This window comes from Cuculus canorus, chromosome 1 (assembly GCF_017976375.1).
Source record: "Cuculus canorus isolate bCucCan1 chromosome 1, bCucCan1.pri, whole genome shotgun sequence".
Lineage (NCBI taxonomy): Eukaryota > Metazoa > Chordata > Aves > Cuculiformes > Cuculidae > Cuculus > Cuculus canorus.
In genome coordinates this window covers 110,959,876-110,974,243 of record NC_071401.1, presented here as the reverse complement: position 1 = coordinate 110,974,243, position 14,368 = coordinate 110,959,876, and the positions used below count along the sequence as shown (strand labels likewise).

Genomic DNA, 14,368 nt, shown 5'->3' with positions numbered 1-14,368 from the left:
TGTATATGTGGCCACTGCTGCATACCCCACAGAATCAGTCCTGAGGGAAGCTAGGGTTTTATTTGTTGTGAGGACACTCAGATCGCCAGACAGGTGTGTATGCTCCCCTCTTCCCAGAGTATCTCAAATTCTTTGCTACACACTGGCAGAGCTTTAACAGGCAGGCTGGCAAGTGCTCACCCTAGCCCTGCCCTAAGCACCGGATTAAAAATCAACTCTTGGTGGACAGACCAAAGGGTTTGAAGCCCACACCCCATGAGAACAGAATGGGGCCCGGTCTGTTTGCTTCCTAAGCAAGTGTCTTATCCTGTCTATCAAAGGCTGCCAAGAGTGGTTTGATCAAGCGCCATCATTACCAAAAGAGGCAACGAAATGCAGCACCTGGTGTCTGCAGGGCAGCGTGCCTGTGCAGGGGCAGCATGTGTGTAACCTCAGCCTGTCCCCTAGGGAGACAGAAGCAGCTCTTGGCTCTGCTGTTGCCTGTGCAGGATAAGGCATCTGGCTGTTTGGCCATGACTTGTTGCTCAGGGAAGGAGGTGGTAGACGATTTAAAATGTAAATAAATTATTTTGTGTGTGTGTATAATGTTTTGGGAGTCTTTGACCAGGTGATTGAAGAAACCTCCTGTAAAATATGAATGTCACCATTTGCATTTCCCTGTGAGAAGTGCTTTTTGTGAGAAGCCTGATACTGTTTACTGATGTTCACAGGGATCAGAGTATTCTACTCGGGAAAGGAGTGGAGAGGAGAAATGAGGATGTGAAGCAGGGGGAATGTAACAAGGGAAATGCCTGATTGCTAATGCCAGATTGATCTGGGCAGCAGACAACTCATGGATACGTCAGGTGGGGTGATCCCAGGCTTGTACAGAAAAAGCATCCCAGGCACTGGTTGAATTTTGACGTCAAGCAGATAGATGCCTTGTGAAGTGAAGGAACCAGCCAAGGCAGGCAATGGTTGCAAGGCTGGAGATATGATTAGAGTATTTCGGTCGTACTTTAGTCCTGTAGTCGATTTAGGACAATAACTTGACATCAACTACTAAAAATTCAGGACAGAATTTTAGTCTGGGGTTTCCCAAGTTCCACCTTGACCACTGGTCCTCTGAGGCCCACTCCATGACACACGTCTGAGGATGGCTACACTGCAATGCAGAACAGTGAAAGGAAACCTGTAGTAAGGGACCTGAGACCCGCAGACACAGTGTCTCAAAACTTCTCATGATGTCATCAAACTGGATGCTTTACTTTGGTGCTGTGCTCACACCAAAGGGATCACTAGCCCAGTCACATATCTGCACGAACACGGACCCCGACCAGGCCATCTGGATTTTGTGTGGGATAGGGTACTTTGGGCATCTATTAACTGAAATGCCCTGTTGCCACAGAACTCTTCCTAAGAAAGTCCTAAGGAAGTCCAGCACCCATTAAGGACTGACTCCCTCTCAATGAGTTCTTTTTAATGGGACATCAGTCTGACTTTTAAAGATCTTTTAAAAATTTTTGTAATACCCAGCATGATTATAAGTGTGTCTTCAAGGCGCTTTGCTAGTGACACAACGTATTTCACATCTCAGTCATGTGCATCCCGTTTGCTCAGTTTACCCTTCCTGCCTGCAGCTGCAGAGCTGTCCTCTTACAATTTTCTATAACCAGTGAGGGCTCAGCAAGCAGAGTCAGACAACAGCTTCCCTAGACCACTAAGTCAACAATGTAAGAGGAAGGAGAAGCTCAAAGACGTTGAAAGTGGTAAAAACAGATAAACTGGAATGAGATTTAGTGCCAGAAGACAGAATATTCAGGAAAAGCCCAAAAGGTACTTGAAAGGCAAGGCGACTCCTATTGCAGCGAGAAGATGAGAGACTGGTATGAGAGGTAGGAAGGTAAAATAAAAGGCTGTAAAGTGTCGGTGGGACCTAAAGCTACAGGGAGACAAGTCTGTCATGTACAAGAAGAACAGATCGTGATCATCAAGAGTTTTTGAGATACATGACAACATTTGCTTGCAAACAGCGCAGAAGAAAGGGTAGGAGGGCTTGGTGGAGAGGTAAAAGTCTACATTGCCAGCCAAGCCAGTTGCCTATGGAAACGGCAGCTGGCTTCGCTGAGAGAGCAGGAAAAACAGATAAGTCTCCAATCAATTCAAGGAGAAATGGCCTCAGCCTTTCTTGTAAAAGGGCCATGAGCATGTAATTACCTCATTATAAGTCCGACACAGCTGCTTGCAGACAGGCCAAGCAGCCAACATGGAAATAATTTCAGGCAGCAGGAAAAGGCTTGTGGATAAAGTTGATATGTGGCTAGATGCAGTCATAGCCAGCCACACAAGTGGAGAAACAATGAAAGGCACAGAGGCTGTGCCCACATAAGCAGTAAGGCAGCTTTTCTCTGGAGCAGCTCCTTCCAAGAGAGGTTTTCCTGCCACCTGAAACAGTGCAACTTCAAAAACTAATCTGTGATGGATTTTAAGCACAGACACATCACACAGGCTTCCTTCTTTTGAGTCTGGGGTGTGCTAGGGTCTCCACTCAAGGCTTACTCAGCCATGATGAAGGTAAGACATTTTTCAAGGAGATTGAGATATTTCAGATTCTACAGCTTCAAGTTTAAAAAAAAAAAACCCAAAAAATGAATACAACACAATTCAGAAGTTGGTGATTTACTATCTGGCTACTGTATTTCAAACCATCTAACTACTACCCAGTGGTACCCTGACCACTGCAAACTGAAGCTGAGCCATTAGTAACATTAACTTAGATACAAACTAGTTTAACAAAGATCTCTGCAAACATTACTAAGTTTGACTACACTAGAAGACAAGACTAATGTGTCTCCTCCTTTTATGAAGTCCTGGGAACTCAGTGTCCTGCTATTTCCTTTGAGTTAATATGCCTGTTTTAGAAATACTGGCTGTATTTATCTGGAACAAACAGTTTAAAAAAACTATTTTTCAACTTTTTGCTCATTATAATGAGCATTTGGCCTTAAAAGAACAATGTTGATGTTACAGACCTCTTCCCTTGCTCCAAGTGACACGTTTGCAGCCTCTTTCCATCAAGTTTACAATAACTCTAAGTGGTTTTGTGGAGATACTTTGTGCCTCTAAAACACGAGTGTTGCCAGTGAGCCAGAATCCTGCAGCAGATACACCGAGTGTTCCTAACACTTAAGATTTAGAAAATTTGGATTGGGATGCTGCAAACAAGGTCCCTTACTCTGAAATGTCATGTCAAACACAGCCCTCAGCCCCTCTTGCGGAAGTCATGATGAAGGAGGCTGATGGGCAGCAGGATTTCAGTATCACCACTTTCTGAAATAATGGAAGATTCCCACTTTCTTCCAAACAGCACCACTTTTTATTTCTCCAAACTTAATCTTCATCAGATGAGCACCTAAAATCTTCCAGCTTAGTTCAGGAAGACCTCTCTGCCTTTTTGTTGTGTCAAGTAGGATATATAGTCCTCTTGTTAACTCCTTCTCTCTATCTGATGGGAGCCCTTTAGCAACAAATGCTGCCTGAAAACTTGGTTGATACTACCAGACATGAGTTACTGCAGATGTCCAAAATGTAGATAATTATGTGAAAGGTGTTTGGGGGAAAGAAAGCAGTTATTTCTCATAAATTATCTTTTGAATAGGTAAGTCACTGAGGTTATGTTGTTTTAGGAACCCACAGACACTCCAGATGTGGAATAGTTCCTTCAGAGCCAAGGGCTGATCTCTACCCCAGTAGAGTGATGCTGATGTCCTAATCTACAGCTGACAACAGCTGTTACCAAGACAGCTGTCTGGCTGGACTGGAGTGTATTGCTTCCCATGTGTCTTTAGCAGCTTGTACAACCAGTATCTAAGATTTGTCCTTGAGATACTCACACTACAAGCAAATGCCTCCATGAGTGGAGCAGTGAGATGGTAGTACTGAAGAAAAGCAGTGATGGCCACTGTGAGATGTAGCTGCTCACCTAATGCGCTCTTTGCAGCTTGTCCAAAGCTCTGTTCTTGGCCAGGTTTTTCCTCAGGATCCTCTCAGCTTCCCAATGTTTCCCTCTCAGATGTCTGTTTTTCTTAATGGCCTGGGAACTGTACACAGGCTGTCAACATTCTTCAAATTAATTGGTGCCTCTCTGTGTGTACTTCCAGACCTTGTTCTGGGGAGCTCTCACTGCTCTAGAAGGATGAGGGGTGAGCTGATGGAGAAACAACCAGCAAAACTTCTCGCACTGCCCGCAGGAGAAGACAAGTAGATCTGTGAGGCAAGCACACTCAATCTCATGTGAGCCATCTCCTCAACAAAGGCACAGAGGAGAGAGATATAATAAGGAAATAATTATTTCAAACATCCAAAACATAGTGTTGCTTTAAGCAACTTGCAGAGCCCTGTAGCTGTAGACACATGTGGGGCTGCACCCTGCTCTCACCTACACACAGAGATGCTTGGGCAGCTGCTGCGAAGGAAACGGCTGAGCGAATGGAATAGCCCCAGGACTATGAAACTGCTCAGCCACCTGAACCGCCTTTTGACTGCTCTCCAGCCTAGCTTCTCCCTTGCTTGCCTCATGTGGAGTGAACAATGCAGAGGTCTAAAATAAGATAGACTTCAACATGAGGAGGCTCAGACACAAGATGCTCTCAGTGGGACAACAAAGGGACTGCTCTTGGACTGACAGTGGTTAAAGGATGAACGTTAAGCAGGTGCATGTGTAGTCTGCGTTAATTATGTAATCTGAAGCGATTCAGAAGGTCAAATTAGAAACTGAAGTCACTGAACTGTCAAAGAAGGGACACAGAGAATGTGAGAAGCAGAGATAATTGAAAATACTTCGGTTAAATGCTTTAAGTAGCCTGTGATACCTCCCCATTTAACCAAACACTAGAGACAGTCTAGTTGTAGCAGCCCAGGGATTCAATTCCTCTTAATTTATCATGAGGAGAACAGAAAATCAGAAGGGTAAATGAGCCAAAACAGAGCTCCCAACTGCTGCAGCTTCCAAGACTCATCAGTTAAGACTGTGCTATCTTTGTAACACATTGCTATTAAATTAGGTCTACACTGGATACAGGCAGGTTCGAGGTAGAGGTTCATATTTATCCGAGCCAGGAATTTAGGTCTGTTATATGGAGTGGAGGAAAGTGATAGTAAGCACTCAGCTAGCAGCCAGCTTGAGGTGTGAGTGCTAAGCTATGTCCACAGAGATGTCTTTTCAGCTGGATCCTGAAGGGCTCCGTGACCCTAGCACCACTGAGGATCCGAGTCTGCGAAGCTGCTTTCTCAGCAGCTGCCCTCCCTTTGACTCCGTCCAGAGTCTGGTTTGCAAGACTCCTTAAAGCTAGCTCCAACACTGGGCAAATGGATCCAGCCAGCTGTGATTTGCTGTTATGTTTGAAAACGATTTTCTGAATTCTCAGCCCAGTCTGGATCAGCTGAAGTGTTGCATTAGAAACTTAGTGATTTCCATAGGTAAAAATCCCTACTGTGTACCCTAAGGAAAATGGGCAGAAGCATGGCCTTTAACATGGATTTTTTTCTGTGATCTGAGAAAGATAATTGTCTCTATTTCTAAGCTAATCTGCTTATAAAAATCTCGCAACAACCCTGTAAAGGAGAATCTCAGCATTTGCAAGAGCTTTCAAATGCCCTACCTACTTCAGTGCTCTATTTCTTCTTCCTGATGACTGACTAAAACTCATTTACATGTTCTTTCTGTGGCAAGAAGGGGGACCAAGTTCCTTCAACCTCAGGCACAGTTTCTCCAGGTTAAAGCTGGGCCTCCGGAACCAGGTGTTCAGGAAGTGCGGGCTCAGTGCCTGCACACCACTTGCTCAGCAAGTAAATCAGCACTAGGAAGCTCTGGCCAGCATGTCACTGAATTCATAGACCTTAAAATGAAAGATATTGAGAAGAAGAATCCTATTCAATTTACAACAGAATGATCTAACAATTTTTGAGTTGCAGAGCAGAGGCAGAAGAAATAAAGTATGACCGTTCATTACTTGACAAACTTTCTTTCCCACAAGCTACAAAAAGAAAAGGCTTCCAGCTTTTGCCTTTGAGAATCTACAGACTAATCTGGTGCTTGCTACAAAGGTTCAAAAAGCTGATCTAGATTGTGCAGGCTTCAGTATGCTGGATCAGAGCATGAAACTGCTGCAGGGGATGGAGTCTGTGAGACTGGACATTGAGCACCACACTCCGGAGTAAAGTCCTGCAGGGCCTGGCAGGGAGCACGGTGCTGGTGGGTCACCCACCCTTCAGGTGCCTGAGGTCAGAACTGGAGTAGTATGAGATACCAGCACCAAAGGCAGGAGAGCAGGGTGGGAGGGCAGAGTCGAGGAAGGTGAGTCCCGTGCTCATTGCATACAAAGAGTTAGGAGGAGAGGGTCCAAGAAGAAATCCCTGGATGGCTATGGGCAAAAGCTTCTTGAGCTGTGAAGAGCAGGACTTGATATTACATGAGATCAGAAGTCCTGATATGAGTGGAAAAGACAACTTTGCGTTGAGCTGAGAGATGAAAGAGAAGGTGCTAAGACTGTTTCTGTATGAGTGGCCTGCCTGAGTTGTTACCTTTATGTCTCCTGTCACCTCACATTCCGGTGTATTCAGCAATCCATCCCTTTTCTTCCACTCTGTCCTCTTTACAGACACCTGCTTGCCTAGAGGACCAGTGTTCATGCCTGTGCTTGTTTGCATGGACAGCCACTCTGTCACTGGCTGGGAATGAAAGCCTTGAAACTGGGAATGAAATCATTGTATTTTCATGAAGGGACAGTGTTGACAAGTCTGTGCATTTTGTAAAGACTAAGCAGGAAACAAAATTTTATTGCACACATTTCACAAGTTAAACACATGCTAGGGGTTGAAATTCCTAGAAGACCTGGCACATAAGCTCAAGTGTGTGTATATGAAGAGGGAAGGGAGGAATAAAGAGGACTTGTTTAATCTGACCTTACATGGCACTCAGCAGAAAGGTATTTCAAGACAATTGACCTGAATAACCCGTGCTTGCTGTCGCAGCACACAGTTTCAAAGGATAAAGAAACTAATTCTTAAAACAGGAAGAAAGAATAAAAGGAAAATTGGTTTTGTGTTTTATACAAGCAGTAAAAGAACAGTTCTAGAAGACTAGAAGATATGATGCCAGTTTATTTGCACCTAAGTTTCTCTGAGGCAGAAGTTTACAGGGCTTGAACAATCTGTTGTAAGTTTACAGGGCTTGAACAATCTGTTGTAGCAGGAACGAATCATAAATGCTTTTGGGGGCTGATCCTGAATAGCCATTGGCTTCTGTGAGTGGCTCCAAATGTGGAAGGACTGCAGTAACAGGATGTTCCTGCCCTTCTGGTGGCCCCATCAGTGCGATTGAATGCTATAGGTGATCACTCCTGCTGTTATCTTTCTGATGCTCTGTTCAGTCTATTTTTTAATCTCTCACAGGAAAGAGATTTCCACTACATTTGGTTTCCACTACCTTATTCCAAATCCTGCTAGACCTCACTGCTAGAACTCCTTCCTGCTATTCAGTGAGACATACATATTCCCTTTAATTCGATCCTATTATTGCGAGGTGTAGTGCTTTTCCAATGCACTAATTCTGTTTCCTTTGTGTTAAAAGTTTTACACTGCTGTCCTCTGTCTTACTCCATAGCCACACTGACTTGTTTAACTCCATTCTTCTGAGTCAGCTTTTCCCTCTCCTTTGCATTTTTGCACCTTTTCCCAAACAAGAGGTTGTTGGTCTGCATCCTTTAGATACTGACGCTTTCCAAACTGCATGTGTTAACTCTCTGTGCTTGAAAAGCTGTGATCTATATAAGCACTATATTTCTGGCCTTACAAAGCAGTATATTGCTCGGTTCAGAGGTAGAGCATGGGAGAAAGGTATTATATTTTGGAAGTACTTCAATATGCTCAGAAAAACAGCACTGCATGCCATAGCTACCAACCTGTAAAAAGCACAATTTGATCTGCAGTCCGATCATGCTGAGAGCATGCATTTGAGAAGCCTGCGATGAACAGTGGCTTTGTTGAAGCTGGCAGCAGTAAATCAATATCCTTTGTGGATTTGCCACTAGTCATCCACGCTGACAAAAATACTGTGTGCATCTCATTATAACAGGTAAACAGGTTTATTTGCATAAGCACACTTGTATGCAAAAACCAGCTTACTGCTTTGCTGCCTGATGTGTGGGTTTTGAGCTCTTTTTGAACTTGATCCTGAAGATCAAAAGGAAGAAGGCATGCATCTATCTATACTAGCTGCCAGTCTGGGAAGTGAGATTTGAGTCTTTCCTTAGAGAAGACTTCCACCAACACCTTTTCCCAAGTGATGTTCTTACATTTGACAAGAATTTAGTCCAATGTCTTTTATTCTTTCTAACAAGCGAAGACTTCATTTGGCAGTTTTGGGGTAGACAATCCTCATCCTTGTCAGTACATTACCAGGACCAATACACTGGTGATAAGATATTGTAAAGATATGCCTCAAACTTGATGTTAATGTAAAATCATTTCTGGCATAAGAGTGACAGCTGGATACACTGTGGCTTGGATGAAGTGAGACTTAAATCCATGCCCATGCAAGACTCCATAAGAATAAAGTGCCCCATGCCTCTGACAGGAACCAGGCATGAAGAAACTGCAATCAGTGTGTAATAGCTTCTTACACAACAGATCTCCTGACTCTAGACCAAATTCATCCCTATGCAGGCTGTGTTGCAAAGTGCCAGAGGCATATAGTTGTATCTCTAAGTCACCAAGACAACATGCATCTCTACAGTGTGTAGCACCTAAAGGTAGCAAGAAGGCTTCACCAGTAAAACAGATAAGTCCTCCAAACACGATTCCTTGCTGCTGGTTGCAGCTGCCATATCAGATCCCACACTCAGGATGCAGACTTGGTGCTTTTGCAAAAAGAGCATCCACCTCTTTACAGCTGTTAACTAACCATGTGGAAACAGAAAGGAAAACCACACCTAGTTTGTATGGTCGTAGTCATTTCCATGATGAAAACCAGCAGAGTTTTCTAGCAGCACCTATCAATAAAGCAGTGCTGATTTCTGTTCTTCAGATAAGCAGAGCCTGGGAATGTATGAGAGAAGGTATGCATAATATGCTGGGCAACAGCAACACATCCTGCCAGTTAAAACTGTGGAGTACAGGAAAGGTTTTTCCAAAACACTATCACCATGACCTGGGATACTCAGATGCCAAACAGTTGAAATGGGGAGAGAGGGAGAGGAGGGGTTCAGAAAACTCATCCCTTCTTCTCCAGTGACAGAGAAGAAGCTTTAATTCTCCAAACCATTTACTCTGCTAGGTACAAGAATGGGCCACAGCCCAGCCCGTGGGGTTTGGGTTTGTTCCTTTCTGCTCTTCAAGAGGTAGACCTCATCCAGTCATCAGGATGTGTCTGGCAAACCTGATCCTTTCCAGAATCCCCTGCTGCAGTCATGCTATTTACTGTCAGGTAAATAGGTTAGGGCAGGTCCTAAATCTGCCCAGACCTGGTCATACAGAACCTCTCCTAGTATAATTGAATGCTATTCACTTTACCTACACAGGCGCTCCGCATAAATGTGTCATTTTGATGAGTTTGGGAGGAAACACTCAAAACAAGTGTATTTGAGGTTAAAATGTTCTGCTAAGGGAAAAAAATAAGAGTGGGAAAGGAATGGTTTAACTTTTGGAATGAAAGCCAAGCGGCAGAGCTTCCTGGGAAAGGGAAATTGTTTCCTGACAGAGCTAACCATGGTGTACTGGCTGTACTTAATTTTGGCTCCACAGCTGTAAGGGTGGGCAGAGACCTTGCTCAACCCAGCTCACCTCTGCGTGGCTTACTGTCCTGCTGCTCTCAGGACCATAATGGGTACAAATTTCAGGCCCCTTATCTGCACAGTACCAAGTACCCTTTCCTCCATAACCCCCCATTTCATTCCTCTTGGATGACAGGCGACATAACCTTAGTGCAGTTTTCCTAGGGACAGAGTAGAATAAAAAAGCTTTGTGGATAAAAAAAGCTGTGCTGTAGTTTGGATGAAGGTGTCATTCCTCATGACTCCTGGAAGGATGCCGCCACTCATAACATTGGACCTGGAAATGTGTTTAGGTGTAACGTCTGGCAGACAACAGCACAACGCAAGAAATGGCTTCTGACCTTGCCTGTTGAGGGAGGGGATGTATTTGAACCCTAGGAGGTTTCTGCAGCTTCCTGCTCAGACGGGGAACAGAGGACTCAGAGGAACTTTCTCCTCTGCTGCTTGCTAGAGGAGTGGGGCAGGACCATGGGCCTCTTTGTGGTATCCTCAGCTGACATTGGAGGGAGCTTCACTGAAAAAAGCAGTAGACCCATCACTCCCCAAATGTCCCAGATGAGGACACTGAGCTGTAGGGAGAGCACAGGGCCTGGGGCTGGATCTGTGTCCAGAAAGGAAGTGGAGAAGTGAGCAGAGAACTCCTCTCAGCCCTTGAAAAGCTCTCCCTCTCCCAAACTAGTGTAGCAACAGGCCAAATGAAGATCTAGCAGAAACTAGTTGCAGAAAAGAGACATAGGAATGGAGATTAAAGAAATTAAATCTGTTGGTAGACACAAAAGACAAAGGAGCCTTCCCAAAATAAACTTGGTTGCTGCACCTTTGCAGCTTAGGGCACCCATCCCACCACAGGGAGCCACCAAAGTGAAACTCAGCCTTGGATTTCTTCCCCATGCAGTTCAAATGTCTCCACGCTCCCAAGGTCCTACAGAGAGGCTGGGAAGAGGAATGCTGTGAGTAAAGTTGAACATGGGATGCAGAAAACCACAGGCACTTTCAGTGGATGTTTTAACTCACAACATCTGCAGCAAGGTTGGGTACAGCTATGGGAGTTAGACACCTTGGACCACCTCTGAAGGTGTAAACTAACAAACTAGCACAATAATTTCCGGTCCTTTTTGTGCCATCAGTGCAAAGAAGGATAAGTGGCTGCTTTTTCTACAAGTGACTTAACTTTCATTAGTGCCAGTTTTACACATTTTTTATATGAACTCCTCATGTTAACAATCTATTATATAAGCATCAAGATTTCAAGTTCTTTTCATCAGTTGTAGCACTGGAAATAAAAGTGATTCCCAAATCTATCTTGCATTAAGAAGCTGGTCTTCACAAAAAAATCCCTCTAACACAACAAACAACACAAACCAGAAGATCAGCAGACTCACAAAATTACATGAACTGGTTTTCCTGCCCTTTTCTTCCTCTAGGGGCTCTTAAGTGGTTACAGTTATTGCTTTCAATGTTGCATGTTCCTTGACAGCAGAACAGCTAAGAGTGTAGGTACTAGCCCCTAAGGAGCAGCAAACCCCCACTAACCACTCTGACAAAGTGATCCCAACTATCTTGCTTCTGTGGGTTTTTCAAAAACACAGGGTCTTCCTGCCAGAGGCATGATGGAAATCAGCTGGCTAGGTCAGTCCTTTGCACTTTTTTCCCTAATCCTCATGTGTCCCACTAGAGCAAAGAGCTTGCCAGTTATGCCAGCAGAAAAGCACAGAGCAGCTCAGTTTACCACTGATGAAGCAAATGGGGAAATGACAGAACTTTTTGTTCCTGTTGCACAGGACCATTAAATTTGTTTCTAAAGCAAAAGACCGTAGGGAGTCTCTGAGTCCTGCTCACGCTGCCTGTGAAAAGCTCTCAGGAAGAAACAGAGCAGAGAGTTGGCTGGTGGAAACTCAAGTCTTTGCTCTTGGCTCTGTTTTGGTCTAATATCTTCTTACCTTTGGGACATTAACCATGTTTTTGGAGGGCTGAGGCAGGAAGGGAAGACCAAGTACACTACTTAAAAAATGTCTTGGGAGCTGAGACGTTTTAAAAATAATAATGGATGCAGCAATCTACAGATGATCAGAAAACACCGTAACGTGGGGAAAGAGCAGAAAATAGAGCTAAATGGACAGAATTAAGAGCAGGAAACTCTTAGGTTAAATACTTCAGAGGAGCTTCCTGACCATCAGAACTGCCGTATGTGTCACACGTGTCTCCTGGAAGGAATTGACAGATCAGTCCCTTTCTACTCTGAAACACTGCTGTGGCAGACAACAGAAGATACTCGAAAGGTACAGTCCTCTGCATGTGGAGAGGAGAGGGCGTGGACAAGTGTGTCTTTAACATGACAAAATATCTGCTTCAGCCCTACGTTAATCTTTGCTTCATAATGTGGTTTTCTGTGTACAATAGTTATAACAAACTGAGAGCTCAGCTCCCCCTCTGAGACATCACTGGATACCATATCATGAAAAGGAAGATAATAAGTGCTAAGGATTCCTGATCCAGGATCTACCAAACCTGAAAACTCTGATAAAGTTATATATTTGTCACGCCACGTGTAGTCTGTGCTGAGTTGGTTTGATCACCACTTGGTCCTTCTCCACAACAAAATCTGTTCAGATAGTCTGTTGAGGGCGTTTCTGGTAATGAACATGCCTGATCTTTAACTCTTGCCTGTGGGGCAGGCGAGCACAGATAACCAGGACTGCGATGTCAGCACCTGGGCTTTATCAGAACTGCCCGGTTGAGCTATGCACTGGAAATCTTCAAAGAAATACACCGTAGTGCCTCAAGCACACAGTTCCCTGGCTTTGTTGTGTGTCTCCTGCTGTTGGAGCTGCACCAACGCAGAAAAAGGCTTCTCTGGAACGATAACATAAAGTGTTTAGCAAGATCTCTGTTTTGCTGAAATACCAAAAGTCCTCTTTCGTCATTTGACAGTTTACCAATGTTGTAATTGCCTTTCTATCTCCTGTGCCACTCCTAAAAATAAATATTTTTTTTTCCTCTGGTACTTAAAAAGCAGTTTGAAAAGCTGGAAATCCCGTCTGTCATGAGCAAAGCCAGCACCATGGCTACCATTTCATATGAATGGGAAAAGAGGCAAGGACAGGTGAACTGCCTAGCCCAACAGGGTGCTGCATAGGAGAAGACTTGGACTTAAGATGCCATGGAAGCAGGACTTCTGTTTCTATAGTCCTGTCCGCCAGCTGTGAGTCCACTCAAAGACAAGAGCTATGATGCTCCTGAAGCATGGGACACGCAGGATGCAGAAAAGGGCACAGGAAACCCTGCGGGTGTGCTACTCCTTTGCCTCACTGAAGCAACGGTTCTCGGTCCTTTTTCCTGAATCAAAATGCTCTATTGATAATGAAAGTGAGACTGGTTCATCCATGTGGACCAGGGGAGACACATACCTCTTAGGGTCCAAATCACAGCTGCTGCTGCATGGGTTGGGTATGAATCAGCTCCCAGGAGCCTCCTAATCCTGTATGGTTTGTTCACTTCTCCTTATGCTCCCATTATTTACTGAATTTTTGAAACCTCCTTTCAAAAGGATACCTTTTAAAATGTAACTCGCTTTCCCACCTTAGAGACTCCAAAAGTAAATGGCAGTCCTTCCTCGTTCCCTTCTCACTGATGTAACTTCTCCCCGTTCCACCCCCCTGCCTTCCAACTCTGGACCAAACCCTTCAAAATATTCTAAGGTGAATGGCAGGGACTGAGGTGGAAGGGGAGACACATTAATCTGAACCTCAGCAAAAAGATATTTTGAGCTGCCTTTAGTGAGAAATTGCTTTGCAAGGTGGAGCTAACGCAGATTGAGGAGCCAGTCACAAGCTAGTAGAAATAAAAGTTTTCTTTACCTCCATGTCCTGCAAGAGAGAGGTGTCCTCAGGGCAATCTCGCTTCCCTACCTCCTCCTCTCTTATCTGTGGGAAAACTCCAGCCGAGCCAAAACAAAATCACACAACGCTGTGGAGGGTGTGTAATATCCAAGCTCCTGCTCAGCTTGAAAACGGACAGAGCCCAGCGAGTGGCCCTGCGCTACGGAAGAAGGGCGGGTGGGTGAGAGGAAGGGAGGGAGGGGAGAGGAGGGGGAGGCAAGGCAATCAGGGTTTAAATTTAGACACAACTCTAAACAGATACTGTCCTTCCCGGAGTGCTGGGCTCGTGAGACAACAAGCTGCTGTGCCCAAACTTGGGGACACCATATGTGCATTTTGTCCCTTCCTTTCTTTCTCCCTTTTGTATTTTCTATCACCTTATCTTATTTTTTTTTTCCCTCCCCTGCCCCATTTTGCCTCTGTTTCTTTCCGTTGCTTGCAGTTCTTCCCCCAGTGTCTCTGCCTGGATCTCTCCCTCCTGTCTACTCTTCTCTCTCCAAGTCTGCAGAGTCTCTTTCTTGCTGTTTATTTGTGAGGAGGATCTTTTCTCCTCTAACAGCAGCTTCCCTTCTCTCTTTCTTCACACTTTTACATAATCTCAATCACCAGTAGATTGTCTTCAGAGTGGTTAGAGGGGCAGAAGGGGAGAAGAGCAAGGGTAGTTATTGCGTTTGAACAGAA

The 14,368-nt window shown here is 44.6% G+C and overlaps 1 protein-coding gene across 1 annotated transcript in view; it reads right to left on the bottom strand.

The window, feature by feature from the left end:
- RCSD1 (RCSD domain containing 1) overlaps positions 1 to 13,865 on the bottom strand; it is a 35,766-nt gene extending 21,901 nt beyond the window's left edge. The window contains exon 1 of the mRNA XM_054056025.1: positions 13,667 to 13,865. Within this exon, the coding sequence (XP_053912000.1) occupies positions 13,667 to 13,672 (6 nt within the window). The 5' untranslated portion in view covers positions 13,673 to 13,865. The remainder of the gene's footprint in view (positions 1 to 13,666) is intronic.
- Between the last annotated feature and the right edge of the window lie 503 nt (positions 13,866 to 14,368).